Genomic DNA, 22775 nt, shown 5'->3' with positions numbered 1-22775 from the left:
GACCCCCCCCCCCAATCCGGGGCTTGAGATCATGACCTGAGCCAAAGGCAGAGGCTTTAACCCACTGAGCCACACAGGCGCCCCTGTTTTGTTTTTTTTTAATGTATTTTATTTTATTTATTCATGAGAGAGAAAGAGGGAAAGAGAGAAAGGCTCCCCAAGGAGCAGGGAGCCCGATACAGGACTCGATCCCACAACCCTGGGATCATGACCCAAGCCGAAGGCAGACACTAAACCTACTGAGCCACTCAGGCACCCTAGCTTTATTACTTTTTTTAATGGAAATAAAATTAAAAGATACAAAGAGGAATAGATTGAGTGGCCTTTGTGTAGATTAGAGGGGATTCCCTCGCCTCCTCTCCCAGGGGCTGCTGAGTGACACACGCCCTCTTGGCCTCACGACATAAGGAGTCACCTTGTCCTGGGAGTCAGGGGACAGGGTGGGGTGGACTGAATGCTCCAACATTTACGACTATTGAAAGAAAAGCCACTCCTGCAGCTGCTGGGGATATATCCCTGATTATCCTTCTGAATGAATTTCATAGCATTGCCTTTATCACAGAGAATAATACAAATAAGTTGATATTATACAAATACCAAACCATCCATTTTGATATTACCCAAAACGGGAAGACTGACACCAAAGAATAAAATAAATATGGCACCCAAATTGTACGAAATGACTCTCTTGAGCTATTCATTGATCCATGCAAAATTGCTGTTTTTGAAGATCATAGGTTGTCAAATACTAGCAAGTTCACCTGTTTCAAGCTAAAACTGTCTCCCTTTAATGTAATGTGTAGCTAGTACAGTGCAAATAGACCTGAGGAAGGAAGTGGAAAAGAGAATGCAAATTTAAATTTATAGCCAGTTAGCTTAATCCTGAGCCTACCTGGGAAGGAGGCCTCAGTTAAATAGAAATAAGAGCAGATGCCCTCAGTTAAATACTGCATTGACAACCTTTCTGCTTGGGGTGTAGGGCCTTGGCTTTAGCATTGCTGGAGGTCGAGACTGCATTCGAGGACAGATGGGGATTTTTGTCAAGACCATTTTCCCAAATGGCTCAGCTGCAGAGGATGGAAGACTTAAAGAAGGTAGGAGAAAGCCTCTCGGTGGTTCTCAGTGGTGGTGGGCTCTGATTCCATCACCCGTGCAAGATGTGAAGCCAGTGGCACAGCAGCTAAGGCCATGGGCTTGGGGGTCAAGTAGACCTGAGCTGAATCTAATACTTAGTACATCATGACCTTGGACAGTTGATGTAACCTGAGCTTCACTTTCCTTAGTTTGTAAACTTTGGATTATTAGTACCTATCTCGAGGAGTCATTGTGGGGATTAAAGGAGATGATGTGGGGAATGATTTGATATTTTTTATTTGGGTCTTTAAATGTCTGTCTTGTCCCCTTGGTTCTTAATCATGTTCCTTGCCTTGAAAATTCCTAAGAGCTTACAGGCCATTTTTGCCTCAGGGCCAGAGTGCATATGTGTGTGTGTGTGTGTGTGTGTGTGTGTGTGTACCTTTTATATTCTCCATATTCCCTGCCATTTTGCCATTTTGCATAAAGATACTAAATGAGTGCATTTTTTCCTCCCAGCTTTATTGGGATGTAATTGATCCATAACATCGTGTAAGTTTAAGGCATACAGCATGATGATTTAATGTGCACATATATTGCAAAATGAGCAGCACATTGAGCGAGCTAACACCTCATCACATCATATAATGACTGTGTGGTGGGACGGGGTAAGAACATGTAAGGTCTAGTCTCTTAGAAATTTTCAACTGGATAGCACAGTATTGCTAACCATAGTCACCATGCTGGGCATTAGATCCCCAGAACCTATTCACGAGTCCTGATTTTTTTTTCCTCCCTTTTTAACACACTTCCTTCATGAAATGACTAAATCACACTATTTGTAGTTACCCTCAGAAATTCTCTAACTGCTCAGTTCAACTGACCCAAATTGTGGGTACTCTTATATTCGGCCGGCTTTTTTTTTTTTTTTAAATTGATAAGAATCCCCTGGAGTCTCCTTTTTCTAGGCAGAGCTACCCTAGGAGCCTGTATGCTAATGTTCAGACGTGACCAGGCTTATTGTGAGGACAGAATATTTATTTCTCTCTCTTAGAGGAAGGATTAACTCCCAGGTGATATTTGTAGCTAGTTTCAGAACAATGTAAAATTCTAACAGAGCATTTTTATAATGGATGTGCCATGTGTTCATTTGGTTGAAATTCATCCTACAGTAACTGTTAGAATGGAGAAAAATGGAGGAAAAATCAATAGTAAAGGTTAATAGCACTTGATTCTCCTAAATACTGTTTTTTCATACATGTTCATTTACCATAAAGGTAAATCATTGGAATGTATTTCCAATGTGTTGAATGATCTTTTAAAAATCTTGTATAGAGATGTTTAAGAGCATGAACAATCATTTTAATGATCGTATCCTTTTCCCATGTGGAAGCAAACCAGAACCTCACCTAGTTAGGTGATTATTTTAAACAGATTATTTCACTTCTTTTACAACCTCTGTAATTGCATTAGAGAGAAGGCACACAAATGCCTGGGCTACTGCCACGTTTTCAAACTCACCTACAGGATTCCTTAAATGGAGTCCACAGTCCATGAGAGGTGAAAAATGTGTTCTGACGCTGATTTACACTTCTTTGTTATAGGTAAGGGAAGTCCCTCTTTTGTCCTGAACTGCTGTACAAAGTTCATCTGTTCTTCTCTTGGGGGCCCCTTCGTAGTGTTTTTGATGAACTGTTATTCCAAAACACAGACCATGTTACAAGAGTACAAACCAAAAACAAACTCTGATAAGTCAACAGGATGTCCAAGTTCTTTTCTATTCTCAGCAGACACTATCAACAGCTGGAAAAATGACCTGACTGTACCTTCCTGGGCTTGAAGATGAGGATGAATCCAGGATAGTTTGGGAGAAAGAGAGAGAGAGAATGAATGAGAGAGCAGTTTGGCATTAACCCACGATAATGTCTTAGATAGAAGCGTGGAGTAATTGAGCAGCTCCATGACTGGGAACCGGGAACAGCCTCAGTAACCCCCAGCATCCAGACTATTTCTGGAGGCAGGGCTGCCATTCTTAAATAGTATCTCAAAAGTTTTTTGTCTCTGTTGTTAAAACCATTGTCCACACCCCAGGATGGTTCTCCAAGCTCAAAAATCTTGTCTTCTGCAAATACAGAAGTGGCTTTCTCACGTGTTGTGTGTGTTCATGCTTTCTTGCCTGTTGGCTTACGTTTTTAAACAGATACTATGAGGAAAGACTTGGGCCTTATTATTGCGTTTTGATCTCTAACCTTGGGACACTTATTATCAAACTCGGCAATGACAAAACAATAAGGTCTGGGTACTTCCCCTGGTTGTTTTCATTAAAGATGGAGATGCAGAAATACTGAGAAAGGATATGCATTATTAGTTGTCCCATTTTGTGAAGTTCCCGGGAGCTAAGCTAATGGAAACACACTGGAACAATAAAAATCATCTTATAGAATTGTAAATGAGGTTCTATATGCTGTCCTCTTCTGAAGCTCTATGTTAACATAATCCTGTTTGGTCACCAGGGGATGAAATCCTCGATGTAAACGGAATACCAATCAAGGGCTTGACGTTCCAAGAAGCCATTCACACCTTTAAGGTAACAACATTCTCATCTCTTTTGTCTTCTTTATTTTTTGTCCTTTATTTCCTTCTGGTTTGGGTTTGAGATTTTTTTTTCCCCTACCCTTTGATCTCGGAACAGTCTGACTGTTTTAGCCGTCCTCTCTTCTTGTCTTTCCAGCAAATCCGGAGTGGATTGTTTGTCTTAACAGTACGCACAAAGTTATTGAGCCCAAGCCTCACGCCCTGCTCCACACCCACACACGTGAGCAGATCCAGCTCCCCTAGCTTCAACGCCAGTGCGGGCAGCTCAGCGGCAGGCCCCGAGGAAAGCAGCTCTTTGTCCCTGGGTCGGAAGGCCCCCGGGCCCAAGGACAGGATCGTCATGGAAGTAACACTGAACAAAGGTGATACCAGCTCTTCCCCACTTTCATCGTATTCTCTTGAGTAACAATTTGCAATCTGTGCTTGGGTTAACTTTTTCTATTTTTTCTGTAAGTTGTTCTTTTGGAAAAATCTGCCAACAACATATGGTATTCTCTAAATGGACAATGGGATCAAAAGTAGAGGTTTTAGTCCTTTCACTGAAAAAATGAAAAGAAGTTACCACTAGCACAAAGTCTTTTAAGCTCTCCCCAGATGAATCACTGTGTGTCAGAAACCTGTGTTAAAAAAAAACAACAAAAAACAAAAGAACAAAAAAATCACAGACTGGTTTAATTCTCTGGCTAATATAAAATTTTAAAGAACAGGGGCGCCTGGGTGGCTAAGTCGATTAAGCATCTGCCTTCGGCTCAGGTTATGATCCCAGGGTCCTGGGATCGAGCCCTGCATGGGGCGCCCTGCTCAGCCAGGAGTCTGCTGCTTCTCCTCCCAATGCACCTCCCCCTTCTCGTGTGCTCATTCTCTCTCTCTCTCTCTCTCTCAATTAAATAAAAAATCTTCAAAAAATTTTTAAAGAACCAAAGATTATAGTTAAGAAAACAGGTAACAACAACTAAAAGTTGTGGGCCTTCACCAAATCTTACTGCTTTTCAACTTTCTTTTTCTCTACACCTACTATGGAAATATGGTTGGCAGTTAAATAGCTAGGAGATTAGTTGCTGGAAAAAAAAAAAAAAAGGCAAATGAAAGAAAACCTAAAGCTGTGTATCCAGAATAACAAATACTGGGGGCCCCCCCCCCCGGCAGGCCCAGTCGGTGGCGCGCACGGCTCTTGATCTCGGAATTGTGAGTTGCAGCCCCATGTTGGGTGTAGAGATTACTTAAAATCTTTTTAAAATATATGTATTACTTTGACTCTCCCTGTTCCCAAAAACAGATTTGCGGAGGCTCCTAAGACGAAGCAGAGAATGATTCACACGGCCCGTAGTTAGCCCCCCGGTTCTGCATGCGGACTCATTTCATTTACAGTCTAGGATGATGTTGACAAAGAAAAGCAGGATTTCCATTCTGAGTCTGATCACAAATAAATGGTTATTGGTCTGAATGTACATTAATGCAGCTTCAGATCACTTATACTTTTTTTTTTTCTTTTCTGTGACCGATGCCTCTCACAGAGCCGAGGGTTGGGTTAGGCATCGGTGCCTGCTGCCTGGCTCTGGACAACAGCCCTCCGGGGATCTACATTCACAGCCTGGCCCCCGGATCCGTGGCAAAGATGGAGAGCAACCTGAGGTTCGTTGTGAAGCCGATCGTACGGGCTTCTCGAGTGTTAATGAATGAATGAATGAGTGTACATGTGAGGTACCCTGCCCTATTTAACATCCTTGTGTGAGATCCTCGACTTTTGTATTATTGGCACTAACATAGCCAAGATTACAATTAATAGCATTTCCTGAAAGATGAAAAGGTAATCTAAATGAAAGTAATGTTGACGTAGAGAACTCCAGATCTTGGCTTGTCTGTTTTGGTCTGTTGGAACTCAGAAGTTCAGTTTCAGAAACTTGACAGAATACAACTCTGTATAAATATCTATGATTATCTAAGTATTTCCTTTCATGTTTATATTCACTTATGCAAAATTCACATGTGATGCGGGGAACCGCTCCTAACAGTTCATGATCACTAGATACAAAGAGTCCCGAAATCCTGCCCTTCCTTCAACAGGAGGCCTTTGTGATTGAACATGACCTCTTGAGGCTTTCCTGTTGTTTCCTTTCTTTTTGAGTGATGTTGTCTAGAAGCTTATTGTCTGAAATCACTGCGTGTCTGATTTCTCAGTTCGGCTAGTTGATCGGTAGCCTGGGTGTTTGTTGGTACAAGAGATGTCTAGGTGTTCTGTCCTACAGTAATTGCAGTGGGTCTGTGCCCACCTAAACTTCACAAGAAGTACACATATTGCACAAAGCGCCCTGTGCAAACAGTATCACCTTTCTCCCCTGTAAGCTTCCAAGTCCTTGAGCAGTTGAGGAATTGTCCAAAATGACATTCCTTGAGGTTGCCATTCTGGGGCCCTGTCAATAGATTATGTTTTTAGTTAATCATCAGAGTGAATTTCCATACAAAAAAAAAAAAAAGTTAGCAAATCATCCAAAGTACATTAAAGAAAATATACTTTTAGAACCCTAGGAAAAAAAATCCTTTAATGACATCCCAAGATGATGTTTCTTTCTTGAATGGTTCCATATGTCTGGAGCCTGCCAAATGAACATTCTTCAAACCCCACATAAAGAGTCTTTGTTCTCTCATACTGAGTTCTCTGCCTATAATTTCAAGTCAAAATGGGCATCTTGTCCCCAATTTCTCATTTCTTCAAATTTAAAACGTTTTTACAAACTCTTGGGTAACCTTTGAGCTCGAGATATTTCCTCCTCGAATTATATTACAATAATCATTTCAAGATGGTAGGAAAAAAGAAAATGATGGTGGTCAAGAGGCTATCTTGTGATGAAAAGGTAGACAGACCCGACTTCAACAGTGTGTGACGTCAGGGTGACCTCTCTGAGCCTCAGGCCTTATCTAAATAATAGGAATAATAATACATAGTCCAAGTAGTGCTATGTAAATTGTTCATAGGGGCACCCAGTCTACACCATGAGCTCAAGAAATGAAAACCCTTGCTATTGTCCCATTATCAATTTATTTAACTCAGATATGCATGACTCCTTTGCCAGTTTAATATCCAACATGCTTTATGAATGTGTTGCTTTTTTACCCATATGAAAAGACAAAAGGATGTCATTTGCTTGCTTAAGGTATTCAGAATAGATTTCATGTGATAAACCTCTCTTGTAAGATCCTGTAAAAAGCTCTTACCACAGAGTGCTGGTCATTTGCCTTCCCTAGCCGTGGTGATCAAATCCTGGAAGTGAACTCGGTCAACGTCCGCCACGCTGCTTTAAGCAAGGTCCATACCATCCTGAGCAAATGCCCCCCAGGACCCGTTCGCCTTGTCATCGGCCGGCACCCTAACCCAAAGGTGAAGTATTTCATACTGTTCTGAGTAGGGGCAGAGAGGGTGGCTGTTTGTCCAGCAGCAGTGAGACCCGTGCTCCTATGATGATTGTATGATGACGCACGCTCTTTGGTGAGACAGTTTACCCAGCTGGGCGTGGTCATCAGCAGCTTGTGGTCACACGGCAACTAGGGTAACCGATACCCATGGGAAACAAGTCATGGATCTGGACTTCTTCGTCTTTACACTCGTAGAAATTTTATGAGGAAATTTTGACATTGTTATTGGTGAATATAAAATATGGTAGAAGGTAAGAGTACTGGGTTCCTAGGACGTCCCAGCTGATTGTTTGATCTCTGGTGAGATATTGAACCTTTTTGGGTTTCTGTATCCAGAAAATCTGAGAGCACTGGACTAAATGGTCTGTCCAGGCCATCCTTGACCTGAGCAGAATACTTCTATAATTAAGGCTTAGGAGCCCACTAATTTTTTTTCAGCATCGATATCACATTGTTGAACTTGCAGACCATCATAACCCCTGTTTCCTCGGACTTTGCTGATATTTGATTGTATCTTCTCTATACTGAAGCAGTTGCTTTGAATTTTTTAAGGTTAACCAGAGGCCTTTAGCAAATTGGACTCTACTGGCCTTGAGCACTATTATTTTGTTGTTTCGAGTATACTTGATGTAAAAGTCTTTTTAAGTTAGCTTGTCTCTAGTATTACAATCAGGTGTATCTTTATGAAATTTAATCTTTTCTTCCAACAACTCAAATGCTCCTTAAGGACATTAGCCCTTGTTGTGCCTGTCCTATGACCACCTCCTCTGCATCATTTGTACTGTTATGTCCTAAATGGGCCCAGGCCATTTGATGGACTCACGTGCCATTCTGAGAGTGAGACGTCTGTGCAGAGAGACCTGGCGGGTCCTCCCCTGTGTGAAATTTCTTCATATGTAAATTATATGGCATCATGTTTCGTGTCTCAGTGGGGTCCATTGCACTGGTTTTCCACAGTGCTTGGTCAACCATTAGACTGATTCAAAGTCAACTCCACTACTGTTTGTTTCCCAGATTGTTTTCTCTCGTCTACATGCATTCTCATATATGTCTTAAAGAAAATCTTCTTGAATATCATTAATATAAAATCAAGTCCTCCTTCTACCTTTTTGCATTTTTTCTCTTGTCCCTTCCTATTTTTCCTCCTTTCTATTTTGTAGTTTTGACACTTTCCTTTAAAACCTATTCTCCTTTGTCTCCCACCTGCCCCCATGGCTCTCTTTGGGTCATTTTTAATAGCATTCCTCCTCATACTCACAGCTCGAGTGGTCTTGGCTCCTTTCTCCAAGGTCCTCTCTTGGATTCCATCACCTGCATGGCCTTACCCCCTACCCCCACTTCCCCCTTCCAAAGCAGCCCAATAAGCTGGGGCTGACCTAGCACGTCCCTCAGCAACATCATAAAAAATTAAGTTCTCATGGTTTGCAGTCACTGGCTTCAAGGCATGTCTGACTTCAGAATCCATTCCAGCGTAGCACAGGTCACGATTTGTGTGAAGGTCTGCTTCTTCTCAGCCCAAAAGCATCTGCCTAATTTGCCAATATAATCAAACATCAAAATGGCATTTCAGTGCAAAACATAATAATCCTGATGGACTGGTGGTCTGCGAGCCTGCTGAATCCAGGTTGATTCATGCCTCTAGCCACAGTAAAATGGTCATCATGACGGTGCTAGAGATACATCCCGCAAAACCAGATTTCAGTATTTGTTTGACTAGATCTCACATTTCTTCGTAGGTAAACGTGGTGTTCTTAGTTGTAACACCACCCTGTATTTTCCTTTTGGTCAAGATTCCACTTTATGTTTAATGTATTTTTATTCCACTCACCCCGGCATTTCATGCCAATAGTACATTTTGGTTCTGAATGTATGTGCTTCCTTAGTTTTCATGTTGTTCCAATAGAAATACCACAAGGATTTGCTTTTCTTCTGTTTCTCATAATGACTGGAGCAGTGGCTGCCCAACTGGGATATTCAAACCCTCCAGGTCTAGACAAGCTAAGACTTGGACTTGCCAAAAGAAGGTCAGGGGGATCCTTTTTTAGCTGGTACTGGGGCTCTCAGCATGAATAGAATTACCCAAGAAGTCTTTCACTTGTTTCAAACCCTACCATTTTTTTCCCGCTCAGAAAAATAGTTGCAAATATTGAAAGTTTCATGTCAAGAAAAAGTAGCAACCACTGTCTAAGCTGATATATTTTCCTGACTCATTCATACAAAATTGCTCTTGCTTTATGAAGTGTGTATGTGTGTGTGTGTGTATTCAAGTGTATATCCCTGTGTGCATGTATGTGTGTTTGTTATTATTATTTCCTGTAAGGCCCACCAGAAAGTATTACATAAACATGATGTGATTATGGTTTATCTGTTAGGTTAAAATGTAATGCTGAATCCTACATAGCTTTATGTACTTACTAAGACAAATTGCTATGCTTATCCAAATGTTATTTATGCTAAATATTATTTTACCACACAAAATTACCACTCTAAATTTACAGTATTCTTACCTTTAAAAAAAAAGAAATTCTATGCAATTTAGGTAATGGCCTTTTAAAATATCTCATAATTCAGCATACCTCAGGCTTTTTAAAAATCTTTTCTATGAATAAGGACAATTATGGGTAACAATTGATGGGGAGAAAATCCATGAATCTACCATGATAACAGTAAATATAGAAAGAAAAAAAGTTAGAAAATGACTATTTTGAAAAGTTCATTGTAAAAATTGATCCAAGTAAAAATGATCAATAATGTTAAAACCATTGAGTAAAAACATACTGGGAGCATGATATGGATGTTGTTGCAAGCTGTTTCCTCGCAGATCACTCACTGATGACCAAAAAAAAAAAAAAAAAAAAAAAACCCAGTGGAAAGATCTGGTGAACTCCATCCTAACCGAGTGGTCAAAGTTATCTCCAGTCATGAAACATGAGTCATTGACCCCAAATGCCTCCCTGAAGCCTGAGAAGGAAACAGTTTTTGTAGTTTTTCTGCCCAAAAAAACAGTGCATCATCTAAATCTCAGCATGAAGACGCTATCACACAAATCCTAACCAAGGGTTTGATTGGCCTGGGTTTCTTCCAAAATATCAGCATTGTGACAAAGAAAGGCTCAGCAATGTTCTGGCTTAAAGGAGTCTAAAAAGACATGGCAACCAGACCCTGAATTGAATTCCAGATTGCCAAAAATGAAATTTCTCTGAAGCATTACTACGCAAGGGTGTTGGCTGGTGACGGTCTACTAAGATCCATGAGATAACAAGCTTGTACCAGAATGCAAATCAGTTACATCACGATGTACACTGCTCAGTTCAGGGGACACTTTTGCCCAGCAACACACTGGTGGTGAAAAACTGAGTGTTGGAAAGCATTCTGGAGGAAAAACCTGTCTCGTTGCAAGCTGGCATCAAACTTCTTAGGAACTACTTCCATCTACAGACATTTCTGAAGGATAGTGTTAGGACACTTGGCTAAATTGGAATAAGATATGTAAACTAGATGGTCATTTGTATCAGTGTTACATTTCCTAGAATGGCAATAGTGCCAGGGTTATTGAAGAGAATGTTCTTGTTTTGAGGAGACACATGCTAAAATATTTCTGGGTGAAGGTTCCTGATGTCTGCAGCTAACTTCCAGATGGTTTGGTAAAAAGTGAAGCAGTGTGCGTGTGTGTGTGTGTGTGTGTGTGTGTGTGAAGAAAGAGCATGAGTGGGGCACCTGGGTGGCTCAATTGGTTAAGCCTCCGACTGCTGGTTTTGGCTCAGGTCATAGTCCCGCGTTCATGAGATCGAGCCCTGCATCAGGCTCTGTGCTCAGATTATCCCTCCCTCTTCCTCTGCTTTCCCTCCCCTCCTGTGCCTTCTCTCTCCCTCCCTCTTTCTCTCTCTGTCAAATAAATAAACTATATATATATATATATATATATATATATATATATCAAATCAGTCTTAAAAAAGAGCATGAGTGTAAATGTGGCAGAATGTTTAAAACCAACAACCACGAAGAGTACCCTCTTTTTGCACTACTCTTACAAGCTTTAGGTAGGTTGGCAATTGTTTAAATAAAATCTAGAGGAAAAAAGATTTAGAAGTGAAAGTTCTAGAGAAAGGCAGGTTTCGGCCCATGGTTGGTAACTGTGGCACCTGAGCATTAACGACGCTGGGAAGCAGCCGAAGACCTTGTTCCAAACACACCATCGGAAGCGACTGGCTAACCTGGTGTCCTTATATGCCCTGAGTCATTGCTTCCGAGGGTGGGCATAATCATGGGCTTTATGGTTTCCCTCCTTATCTGCACTCAGCCTCTGACTCAGGTCCTAGCTACTTTTATTGGGGGGAAATAAATAAATAAAACCATCTAATTTGTGCTTTCTGCTGAAAATCAGATTTCCGAGCAGGAAATGGATGCAGTGATCGCACGCAGCACTTATCAGGAGAGCAAGGAGGCCAGCTCCTCTCCTGGCTCAGGTACTATAATAGCACGTCTTCATTCAGTGTTCAGCAGAGCTTCTCAGGAAGCTCCCCCGGGGGCCCTGCCCCATGCCGGGTTACTGGATTCTTTGTCATCATCGGGTTTGCCAGAAGTCATTGTCAAGCAGATCCTATGCTTTCTCCCAGCTGCTGTTTTTGATTTCTGTTGTTACTTAATGTGCTTTATTAAAGTTCTAATCATGCATGCTTCTTACACTATGAGATGATTTGCAAAAGTGAGTTAACAGCATTTCACGCGTTTATGTGTAATTCATCTGAAATAGCCGAGGAGGAAAAGTAATACCAAAATATCGGTTGTTTGGTAGACACAGAGTGTTCTCTATCCCAAAGCCTGGGGTTTCTTTACGTGAATTAAAGATTTCCACCCAGTAAGGCAACCTTCCTTCAGTAATAAGTAGATATTTTTTTAGGTTTCAACTTAGGAGGGGTAACCATAGAAGCTCCCCAAATCATGATTTCCGCCTTCTTAAGTGGAAAAGTTCAGGCAGAGAAGGATTGAGATAGTAAGAATTTCCTATGAATTTCAAATGGGAAACATTGCATCAAGTTTTAAAAGTAATGTTTCCGTAGAATGGAAATCCAAAGGGACTCTGCAAACATGTCTCAACTCAAGATATTGCCGATGTCAAGATTGATGTCAGGAGAAAAAGGAACTGAGATATGAGTTACTGGTTGTCAGAGGAAAAGGAAGGCATAGGATTTTTTGGCAGCCATGTAATACCCTGATTATTTACATCTGTAATTAATATATTTAGAGTGGCCACAGCCATAATGGGCTCTTTATTCGGCCGGCTCCTTCTCCTGACCTGCCTGCGAGCTGTCCCCTCATAACCGTGGCATACCCCTGCCATCATTCATGAAAGATTTTATTAAGCTGTGAAATTCATGCGCAAGATCTTTTTGCTCATGGCACATAATTTAAAGTTTCAATGCCAAATCTTTTCATCCTTCTACTGAAAACCAAAATAGGTACTCAGCCCTCCTCCGAGTTCCTTCGTGAGTTTCCTGCGTGTTGTTTCTCTGTTCGTTGATCCTTAGGTTCACTCAACAGATAGCACTGAATACTCCCCAGATCCAGGTGTAGTGCTGAGCACTGTGGGGTCAGATCAGTAAAGGTCTCAGCATTTCATAGTTGAGGAAGGGAGATGAGGGGCATCCACTTATAATTAAGTTATACTGTGTGTATGGAAATGGCAATACAAAAGACTTTCAAGATTCAGAAGTTACTTCTGACTGGGATCATCCCATCATCAGGAGCTGAAAATGGGAGGTGGCATGGAGTAGGGATCGGGTACCCAGGTCAAGAACACGGCTGTCTATACATATGCACCTGGCCCATCAGTGTCAGTAAAGCAAAGGGGGATTAATGTGTTTGGCTCCGTCTTTTGTGGATAAGAATGTAAAATATTTGTAAGGATGTGAGCTTTGCTGTTTTGACATTCTGGTGAATTTTCTCTCCAACAGGTACCCCCTTGAAGAGTCCCTCTCTTGCAAAAAAGGTGAGTCAAGGCACACTGCTGTGCCACTCCGCTGGATCATGAACCAATTCCTGGAGCCCATAAGTCAGCCCTGAGGGCCCAGCCCATGCCTTTGTCCAGGAGTCATTTTGGCTACTTCACAGATGATGACAACACCGCTAATTTGAGAAGATACAAAAATGGGTGTTTCTTTTATTAAATACTCAACTAAGGAAAGAATAGAGAAACAATAAAAGAACTGAGCTGCAATTTAAGAAGCAGTTTTCAAACTGCTCCACGATAAAGGGGTCCCCAGTTGGTTTTGGGGGGGACCTGTGACTTTAAGGAGACTTGGAATCTTTCCCAGCTGGGGATGCCTCAGTCCCAGTGGATCAGAGCACAGGACTCAGACTCCCCTCTTTTCTGTTCCATCACTAGGCTGAACCAGTGGCTTGGAATGGCGTCCCATTTTCCTGTCTCTTCCCCCAGTGTTTTTCCTGGGTTGGTTGATATATTGCTTCTGTGGCTTTTCTGGTCATCGCTAAACATTTGGCCAAAAAAAAGTCTCTTAAAAACATTGTCTGGCAGCAACTGTTGCCTTTTTCATTAGTTGTTTACTTTAGCCGTCCTAGGGTCCACGGGAGTGGGCGTCCGCTCTCACCACTGCTGCAGACGGCCATGGGTGAGAACAGAGTGTTCTTGGAAAGCCAGGAATTACTGTTTTAGGTAACCGCCTTCTGGCGTGCCTTCCTCCTCATCCCGCTCCGTCTCCTCCAACAGGACACCCTGACTTCTGAAGCCGAAGCCTCCCCATACTTTGCCCACAGTGTCCCAGGCTCCCTGTCAGACGTCGTGGTGGCTGCTTCTGAGGATGAGGACCCTCCGGGTAGCGGCGGCAGCACCTCTGAGGACGGTGGCCCCCCAGCCAAAACCTCCAGTAAACAATGCTATTCTCTGACTCGGGTCCCTTTAGTTTATGTAGCAGGACAGTATAATGTCCTGGGGACATGTAACGGGGACCTGGAAACCATGGCTTTGGTCGCCTAGAAGCCGACTTTTTACCCTGACTAAATTCTGAATTTATTTTTGGAAAATGCAGCCCCCGTCCCCCCACCGACTGGCCCCTTGGTTCTGGGTCAAAGGGTCCGGGCGCACGTTCTGTACCCAAGCGTTGGAGGTGGCTCACCTGGTCAGTGTTCAGATCCTACGTATGTAGCATCATCTTGACATTTATGGCATGAAATCAGCGTGACCACCTAACAGCCTTCTGTTTTAGGGATTCCTAGCCAAATCCCAGGTCCCTTCCCTCACCAGGCCCAAACTGAATTGTTTTAATAAGGCAGTTGAGTGAAAGATTCAGAACTTGTAAGAGATCAATGTTGTCAAACAGTTGTTTGCTTCTAAATCCCCTTGATCAAGCTCTCACTATACTATGAGAGAATGATCTGATGCGAACCGTACTGATTCCTCCGGCTTCTACTGGTGTGGTTCGCTTTTTTTTTTTTTTTCCCTTTTCTTTTCTTTTGTTCGTTCGTTTGTTTGTTTGTTTGTTTCTACTGTGTGCACCAGAACATCCCTGTCTTAGGATAGGCAGGCTTGACAGCTCTGGCTCTCATTTGGAACAGCTGACAAGCTTACTCTTGTCTCTGATAGAGGCATTTCTTTTTTTTTTTTTTTAATTTAAGATTTTGTTTATTTATTTGATAGACAGAGATCACAAGTAGTCAGAGTGGCAGGCAGAGAGAGAGGAAGGAAAGCAGGCTCCCTGCCGAGCAGAGAGCCCGATGGCCCTAGGATCATGACCTGAGCTGAAGGCAGAGGCTTTAACCCACTGAGCCACCCAGGCACCCCTGATAGAAGCATTTCTATCACACGGTGGAAGGCACGTGTAATTCTCCGTACATTTAGCAAGCTCTGGAGGATTTGCTGAGCAGCACGGGCTTTCCCTGTCCCTGCTTGGAACTTACATAGATAATAATCTCAGGCTTCCCTGTACCGTGCTCTAGGAGCTTCTATGTGCCACACACCCCTCCCCGCCCCCAGCCGTCTCTGCAAATGAAGAAGGGCCTCTTGTGATCAGAAGGTGCAGGGGTGTGGGGCTGGTTGGTCTCCGGGCATCGTCCCAAAGAGGACTTCCCAGCAACAGCATCTGGTTTGAACCCCAGCAGTGTGTTAGGCATCCTGGACATTGAATTAAACATTTCTGTCTCTAGGCAGCATACAATCCAGAGGTTGAGGTTAAGAAAATAAGTAAAATAAAACTAAGCAAACAAAAATGGAGGCCATTAGGAAAAGGAGAGGGAGAAGCCGGCTGTCCACTGGGTGCAAATCCCAGGAGGCCACATCCTTGAATCTGGGTGATCAGTGGCCAGAGGCTGAATGGCCAGCAGTTTTGAGGGTGCGAATGCTCCTGTGTAATGAGGGGGGGATTTATAAAACGAGGTCAGACAGGAAACCCTATTCATTTGACTGTTTCTTTCCCCATCCCCACCAGCTCACAAGGAGCCAGGAAAACCCCGAGCCAACAGCCTTGTGACACTAGGAAGCCAGCGGTCCTCTGGGCTCTTCCACAAGCAGGTGACGGTTGCCAGACAAGCCAGTCTTCCTGGAAGCCCGCAGCCCCCCCCGGAACCCGCTCCTCCGCCAGAGGAGGGTGGGCTGCTATGACACAGACGATGCTAGCGATGAGGAAGAGTTTGATGGCGAAGGGGACTGCATTTCTCTCCCGGGGACCCTTCCCGGTCCCAGCAGGCCTCTGACAGAGGACGACTCAAGGCACATCCTGATGACCTCTTCCAAGGTCATGGGTATCAATAGCCGGGGGGAACAGCCCCGGAAAACCGTGGTCAGCAAGGCCTCCTCGGTGCCTCTCCTTGGCCGCTCACTGGACTTAGAGGAGAGTGTCCCAGAGGGTGTGGGGGACACTTCTTCCCGAGCAGCCAACCTGCTGTCCTCTGCAGGAGCCTCCAGGGGTGGCCCTGGCTGCTCAGGGAGGAAGGAGCTCTCTGGATCGAAGAGTTCCCCCAAATTGGAATACAAAGCTGACACAGGCACCCAGAGTCTGGGAAACACAGATCCCCCCAGGTCCACCCAGCAGAAGAATGACAGCCTGGGGTCCAGGCACAAACCAGTGGCCAGAGTCAGCCCACATCACAAAAGGCCCGAGGCTGACGCCAGGCCCAGCACCTCGGAGACAGTGCACCTGACCGCTGGAGCCAACATCCCCTGTGTCCGGGCCACTGCCAGCAAAGAGACCAGGACTGGTTTTCATCCAGGGGGAACTGCGGAAAAGGTAACTGATCTCCTCTTCATAACTTGGGACCTGAGTCACTACCCTGTGAGTGAGGATGGGGTGTGTGAGTGCGTAACCCGCCTGGAAGAGGGTCAGTGGCTGGCCGCTTCTCTTGCAGTGGTCATCCATTGCCGTCCACGGGCTGCTCGGGAGCCTGCCTGCGTATCAGCAGGCAGGTGGGGGCCCGTGCCCAGGGATCCGGTCATCGATCAGCCTGCCGGATGATGAAATCACTCTCTTGCCTGGACACGGGGCCATGATGGATGAGGGAAGGGTGGTGGGAGACTGGCGAAGAGCACCGGGTCTGCTCCGCTGGCAGGTGGGGGACCACGGAGGCAAGTTATGGACCCAGATCGTCTCCCAGACCCGGGCTGACCATCAAACATAGCCTAACAGTGCTTCCCTCAAGTCGATGAGGTTCTGAGCGACCCTTATCTCTTCCAGACTTTGGTGATTATGTGGAATGAAAGCTACTCATACCCTCGTTGTGAGAATCACATGAAATAATGGGCACGCTAGAAACTGATCACACGCTGGGCCGCCTGGCTGGCTCAGTCGGGAGCATGTGACTCTCAATCTCGGGGTTTTAAGTGTGAGCCCCATATTGGGTGTAGAGATTACTTAAATATAAAATCTTAAAGAAACTTACAACACACCACTTTAGATGCAAGTCAATATTATTTATGTTACAGCTTTATTGCACATATGCTACAACGATGTAGAATTGTCAAATTGCTCATTTGTAATCAGTAAACTTCCACTTAAGCAAGGAGAGTGTAAGAGAAATGAATGTTGTTTACGATCTCAACATAAATAGTTTCTCTCTGAGGTGATTGTAAGGCCGTGTTTATAAAGATGCGTGTTCAAGTGCTTTATACAAACATACGTGTAAACAGACCCAGAAAATATGAAGTCATAAAAACTGTATTAGGCAGAAGGGATTTTTGTTAACTGTATAGAAAAAATAGAAACATCCATCTTTTTTCATCCTCCTAAAAAATGTTATTGGTTCCAACTAGCATATGTTCTTTTTTTTTTTTTTTTAAGATTTTGTTTATTTATTTGAGAGAGGGGGAGAGCACAAGCAGGGGGAGGGGCAGAGGCAGAAGCAGGTCTCCCGCTAAGCAGGGAGCCTGATGAGGGGCTCAATCCCAGGACCCTCGGGTCATGACCTGAGCTGAAGTCAGAGGTTAACCAACTGAGCCACCCAGGCCCCCTTACCATATGTGTTTTAAAATGAAAAGTTAAGGGGCGCCTGGGTGGCTCAGTGGGTTAAAGCCTCTGCCTTCGGCTCAGGTCGTGGTCCCAGGGTCCTGGGATCGAGCCCCGCATCTGGCTCTCTGCTCGGCGGGGAGCCTGCTTCTTCCTCTCTCTCTGCCTGCCTCTCTGCCTACTTGTGATCTCTGTCTGTCAAATAAATAAATAAAATCTTTAAAAAAATAAAATAAAATAAAATGCAAAGTTAATAGGTTAAGCCCTTCTTTCAAAAAGTATCCTCAGCCCGTTTTGGATATCTATATAAACCACGGGTTTTATTCATGATAACTTATATAGAGCTTTTGTCATTGTGAATGAGTATTCCCAATAAGAATTTTGAGATGCATTTAAAACTTTTGCACAGAAGTTTAACTCTTCTTCGTTGTCTTCTACTGTTTTTATTTAATACTTTTTAAATGGAGACCAACATCATATAACAAGATTAAACATTTTAAAATACAGTTCAGCTCTCTCCTCTGCTGCCACCTTTGGGCCACTTTCTGACTACTTAACTCAGAGGGCGAATTTTAAATAAAGCTGATATAACTTCGTAGTGACTTTTCTTATTTTATAGTAGGTTTTAGATAGAAGAAAGGAAGATAAAGTAATTGACACTTGGCTAAAGTGAAATTTTGAAATAGTAAATGTGAATTTCATTTATTCTGATAAGTCCTAACCCTAAGTGCCAAACTGAGGAGCTGATCTTACAGTCTTGGATATCATTATGCAAGTATAAAGACAATAATGTCTTACACCTAGAAAGCCTTTTGTGGGCTGCATTTGGTTTCTATAATGGTTCACTTAATCCTCTTTTATTTAAAACTCTATGAGGGGTGCCTGGGTGGCTCAGTTGGTTAATGTCCGACTCTTGATTTTGGCTCAGGTCATGATCTCAGGATCGTTGGATCAAACCCCGGGTCAGGCCCTGTGCTGCTCGTGGAGCCTGCTTAAGAGTCTCTGTCTCCCTCCACCCCTCCCCCACTGTACGTGTGCTCTCTCTTTCTTTCTCAAAAAAAAAAAGTTAAATAAAATGAAACGCTATGAGTTAAACAGGGCAAGTCTTTTTTTTTAACATATAATGTATTATTTGCTTCAGGGGTACAGGTCTGTGGATCGTCACTCTTACACAATTGACAGCACTTACCATAGCATATACCCTCCCCACTGTCCATAACCCAACCACCCTATCCCTCCCCCGCCACCCCGAGCAATGCTCAATTTGTTTCTTGAGATTAAGAGTCTCTTATGGTTTGTCTCCCTCCCGATCCCATCTTGTTTCATTTTTTCCCTCCCTGCCCCCTGCAACCCCCACTCTGCCTCCAAAATTCCTCATATCAGAGAGATCATATGATAATTGTCTTTCTCTGACTTATTTCATTTAGCATAATACCCTGTAGTTCCATCCACATCATTGCAAAGGGCAAGATTTCATTTTTGATGGCTGCATAGTATTCCATTGTATATATGTACCACATCTTCTTTATCCATTCATCTGTTGATGCACATCTAGGCTCTTTCCATAGTTTAGCAATTATGGATATTGCTGCTATGAATATTTGGGTCCACATGCCCCTTAGGATCACTACATTTGTATGTTTAGGGTAAATACCCAGTAGTGCGATTGCTGGGTTGTAGGGTAGCTCTACTTTCAACTTTTTGAGGAACCTCCATGCTGTTTTCCAGAGTGGCTGCACCAGCTTGCATTCCCACCAACAGTGTAGGAGGATTCCCCTTTCTTCGCATCTGTGAGAACATCTGTTGTTCCCTGACTTGTTAATTGTAGTCATTCTGACTGGTGTGAGGTGGTATCTCACTGTGGTTTTGATTTGTATTTTCCTGATGCCGAGTGATGTTGAGCACTTTTTCATGTAGACAGAGCAAGTCTTATCTCCATTTTGTCCCCAGTTTTTTAAAGATTTTTTATTTATTTATTTGACAGATCACAAGTAGGCAGAGAGGCAGGCAGAGAGAGGAGGAAGTAGGTTCCCTGCTGAGCAGAGAGCCCAATGGGGGGCTTGATCCCAGGACCCTCAGACCATGACCTGAGCCAAAGGCAGAGGCTTTAACCCACTGAGCCACCCAGGCACCCCTGTCCCCAGTTTTTTGACTGTGGTAAAATACACATTACAAAAGCATGCAGTTCAGGGGCAAACATTCATAATGTGCAATATCACTGCCATCTCCAGAAAACTCTGTGCCCGTCCTACAGTAACTCTCCATCCCCTCCCACCAGCCCCCAGAAACCACCACTCCACTGTCTCCCTGATGTCAGCAACTCCCAGTACCTCATCTAAATGGAATCAGACAGTCTGTGTCTTTCTGTGACTGGCTTACTTCACTTCCCATAATGTCCTCCAGGCTCATCCCGACTGTAACACGTGTCAGAACTTCCTTCCTTTCTAAAGCTGAGTAATATTCCATCATAGGTCTGTTCCATATTTTGCTTATCCATTCATCTCTCAATGGATGCTTGAACTGCTTCCACATTTTAGCTATTGCAGACAGTGCTGCCATCAACACGGGAGTACACATATCTCTTAGAGAACCTGCTTTCGATTCTTCTGGGTCTATACCCAGAAATGTGGTATCTGGATCGTATGGTATTTCTATTTTTATTTTTTTGAGGAACGTCCATACTGTTTTCCGTAGTGGCTGTACCATTTCCCATTCCTGCCAGCAATGCGCACAGTTCCCATTCGTCTCCATCCCCGCCAACACCTGTTATTTCCGTTTTGGGTCACAGCCACCCTTGCGGGTGATTCTCCACGTGATTCTGATTTGCATTTCCCTGATCACCCTCATTTCAAAGTTGAGAAAACTGAGGCTTAGGCAGAGTGACAAGACCATGTAATTTCTAGCGGCCTTAACCCCAGAATCTGGATCCTGTGGCTCCTAGTCCAGGGCTCTCTGAAATTTCCTAAAGCAGAGCTTTCATGTGTGATGTGTTAGGGCACAGAAAACCTGAAAGCTGTCAAGAGTGACTCGTGGTTGTCATTGTGCCAGGAATCTCTGGGGAAGCTGACTGTCGGCGATGGGCATGTCCCTGCCAACTGGGAGCCTGCCGCTGCCCCGCCCCACCCAGATGCCGGCCTCTGCCCAGAGAACCTGCTCGAAGCTGCACCAGAGCAGGGTCAACAACCCAGGACAGGTAAGATTATTTCATTGCTTGTTAAGCTTCAAGATGGGAGAGCAGACCTTACCCTAATAAAAATGTTATATGTGGAGAAATTTGAGGGGGGCGGGATAAAAACCTCTTCCACAGATTAGTGATATTTACAAGCTGCCTGCGTTTAACTTTACTAGATCATCATGCCTGAACTCATAGTTTTAATTCCACATCAGAGTGGTCCATTTCCAGCCACTTGACACTCCTTACTATTTTGTGATGGGTGCCTTCATGAATGAGACATGAGATGACATAGAGGAGTTCCTGCCCTTCAGAATTTCAATACTTGGCTCACGTGAAATCAAATGCATGGAGAAATATTTTTTTACTTCCTGCATCCGCAGAATATAATGTTTGAGCAGCATACTGAGGTCAGTAAGATGCTTTTGGCCTGGGTGACTGGTGCTGGGCCCGGCCAGCCGTCCTGAGCACTAATGCGTCTGCCTCAGCACCTCTGTGACCGACTCTAGCTAGGAAACTGCACCCACGTCTGCCGTGGCCTTCCGTACCTGCAACATCGTTTGCAAAGCCTGCCGGGCCCTCTTCCCCATCGTGTGCCATAATTGAGTCATCGTCCTTCCCATGATGTGATTGGGGAAGGGGGTGACATCAAGAACTGCCTCTGTGTCACTTAACCTCCCTCAAAAATGCTCTTCAGTTACACACTTTGCAATAAAGTCAGATTGTTAATAAAAATTTAGGGTTTGCTCAGCAAGTGGATCCGAAGCTAGAGAATAACCTTCACGTCCCCTCCTTTTGTCTCGTTGTGACTGTTCCCCATGGCTGGCACCAGCAGAAGCAGGAAAGTCATTCTGAAGCGAATTCAAAAGGTTGAGCAGAGAAGGACAGGAGCCCACGGAGTCAAGTCTTGGCATATCCCTCGCCTTTCGTGGCGGCCTGGGGAAGTTACATACAGTCTCCACGAGGTCTTGATGGGCCGACCTTGCTGTGGCCAGGTGCTGTCTACACAGAGGTCATGCAGTCAGGGTTTAGAGAATGGGGTAGGCTATGGGACTGACTTCCCAGGTGACCCCTGGCTGTACACTCTGTGGTCCTGCACCCACTGCTAAGCCACGCTGTGCCTCAGTTCCCTACTGTTCCAAAGCAGATGGAGACCAGACCCACCTCATGGTGTTGGGAGGAAAACTAAGTGCATGAGGAACTCGTAGCACAGTGCTAATAATTAGTCCTTCATTGTTGACACAGGGACTTCAGGAGGGGAAAGGCATATGCAATTAAGATGATTTGCGTGGGAGATGAGGAAGGAGTGTAACATTTGGGTAGACAGTCTTCTCAAAGCAGGTGCTTTCATTGTGACTGTGTCACTATAACCCCTGGTTCCTAAGAAAATAGCAAATCTACTGTTCTCTTCTATGCCAGTTTCCCCTGATTATCCGATGCCATGGGCCAGAGGCGCACAGATTAGCCTGAGGGTGTGCAGGGCCTTACAAGGAGGTACCCCCAGGACAGAGGCTCTCTGGGACCCACCTCCTGGAATGACCATGTCATGCCGTCCCTGGCATTGACACCTTTCCCTGCACCCTTCCCATCACATGCTCTTTCTTCCCTGCTCTCATTCCATTTTCTTCATCTTCCTCCTCATCTCCGTGTGGCCACCTCTTCCCCCGGAACCCCCGTCAGGTCACCACCCCTCTGTCCCCACTTCCCAGGTCACGTGGCCTTGCAGTACTCGCGGGCCTCTGAACACACTCAAGACACAGTCCAGGCATGGGTCCAGCTTGCATCCTTCTGCGGCTCCCCTGTGTCTTCCCAAATCTGCCTCCTCTCTCCTCTCCCGCACTGAGCCGTAAGTCCCCCAAGGTCCGCGCCTGACTGTGCAACACTGCACGGCTTACGACCCAAACCCTGAGGCCAAACCCACGACAAGCGCTACCGGAGACCCCAGACCTCCGCAGAATGAACCACAAAGTGAAGGGATGAACGAGCCTGACTCCTGAGGCTTTTGCCATCAGAGCAGATGGTGTCAAGAGACCCAGTGAAGGATTTCTGATGTCCCCATCCTTAAAAATTAC

General features: G+C 44.4%; 1 protein-coding gene across 1 annotated transcript in view; it reads left to right on the top strand.

Moving 5' to 3' along the window:
- LOC116862533 (PDZ domain-containing protein 2-like) overlaps positions 1-22775 on the top strand; it is a 91761-nt gene that overhangs the window by 52171 nt on the left and 16815 nt on the right. The window contains 11 exon segments of the mRNA XM_032849859.1: positions 980-1094; positions 3588-3661; positions 3806-4031; positions 5184-5301; positions 6913-7045; positions 11465-11546; positions 13035-13069; positions 13808-13964; positions 15522-15646; positions 15648-16319; positions 20580-20724. Coding sequence (XP_032705750.1) covers positions 980-1094; positions 3588-3661; positions 3806-4031; positions 5184-5301; positions 6913-7045; positions 11465-11546; positions 13035-13069; positions 13808-13964; positions 15522-15646; positions 15648-16319; positions 20580-20724 — 1882 coding nt within the window.

This window comes from Lontra canadensis, unplaced genomic scaffold (assembly GCF_010015895.1).
Source record: "Lontra canadensis isolate GAN:19392208 unplaced genomic scaffold, GSC_riverotter_1.0 scaffold254, whole genome shotgun sequence".
Taxonomy (NCBI): Eukaryota; Metazoa; Chordata; class Mammalia; order Carnivora; family Mustelidae; genus Lontra; species Lontra canadensis.
This window is presented reverse-complemented; position numbering and strand designations above follow the sequence as displayed.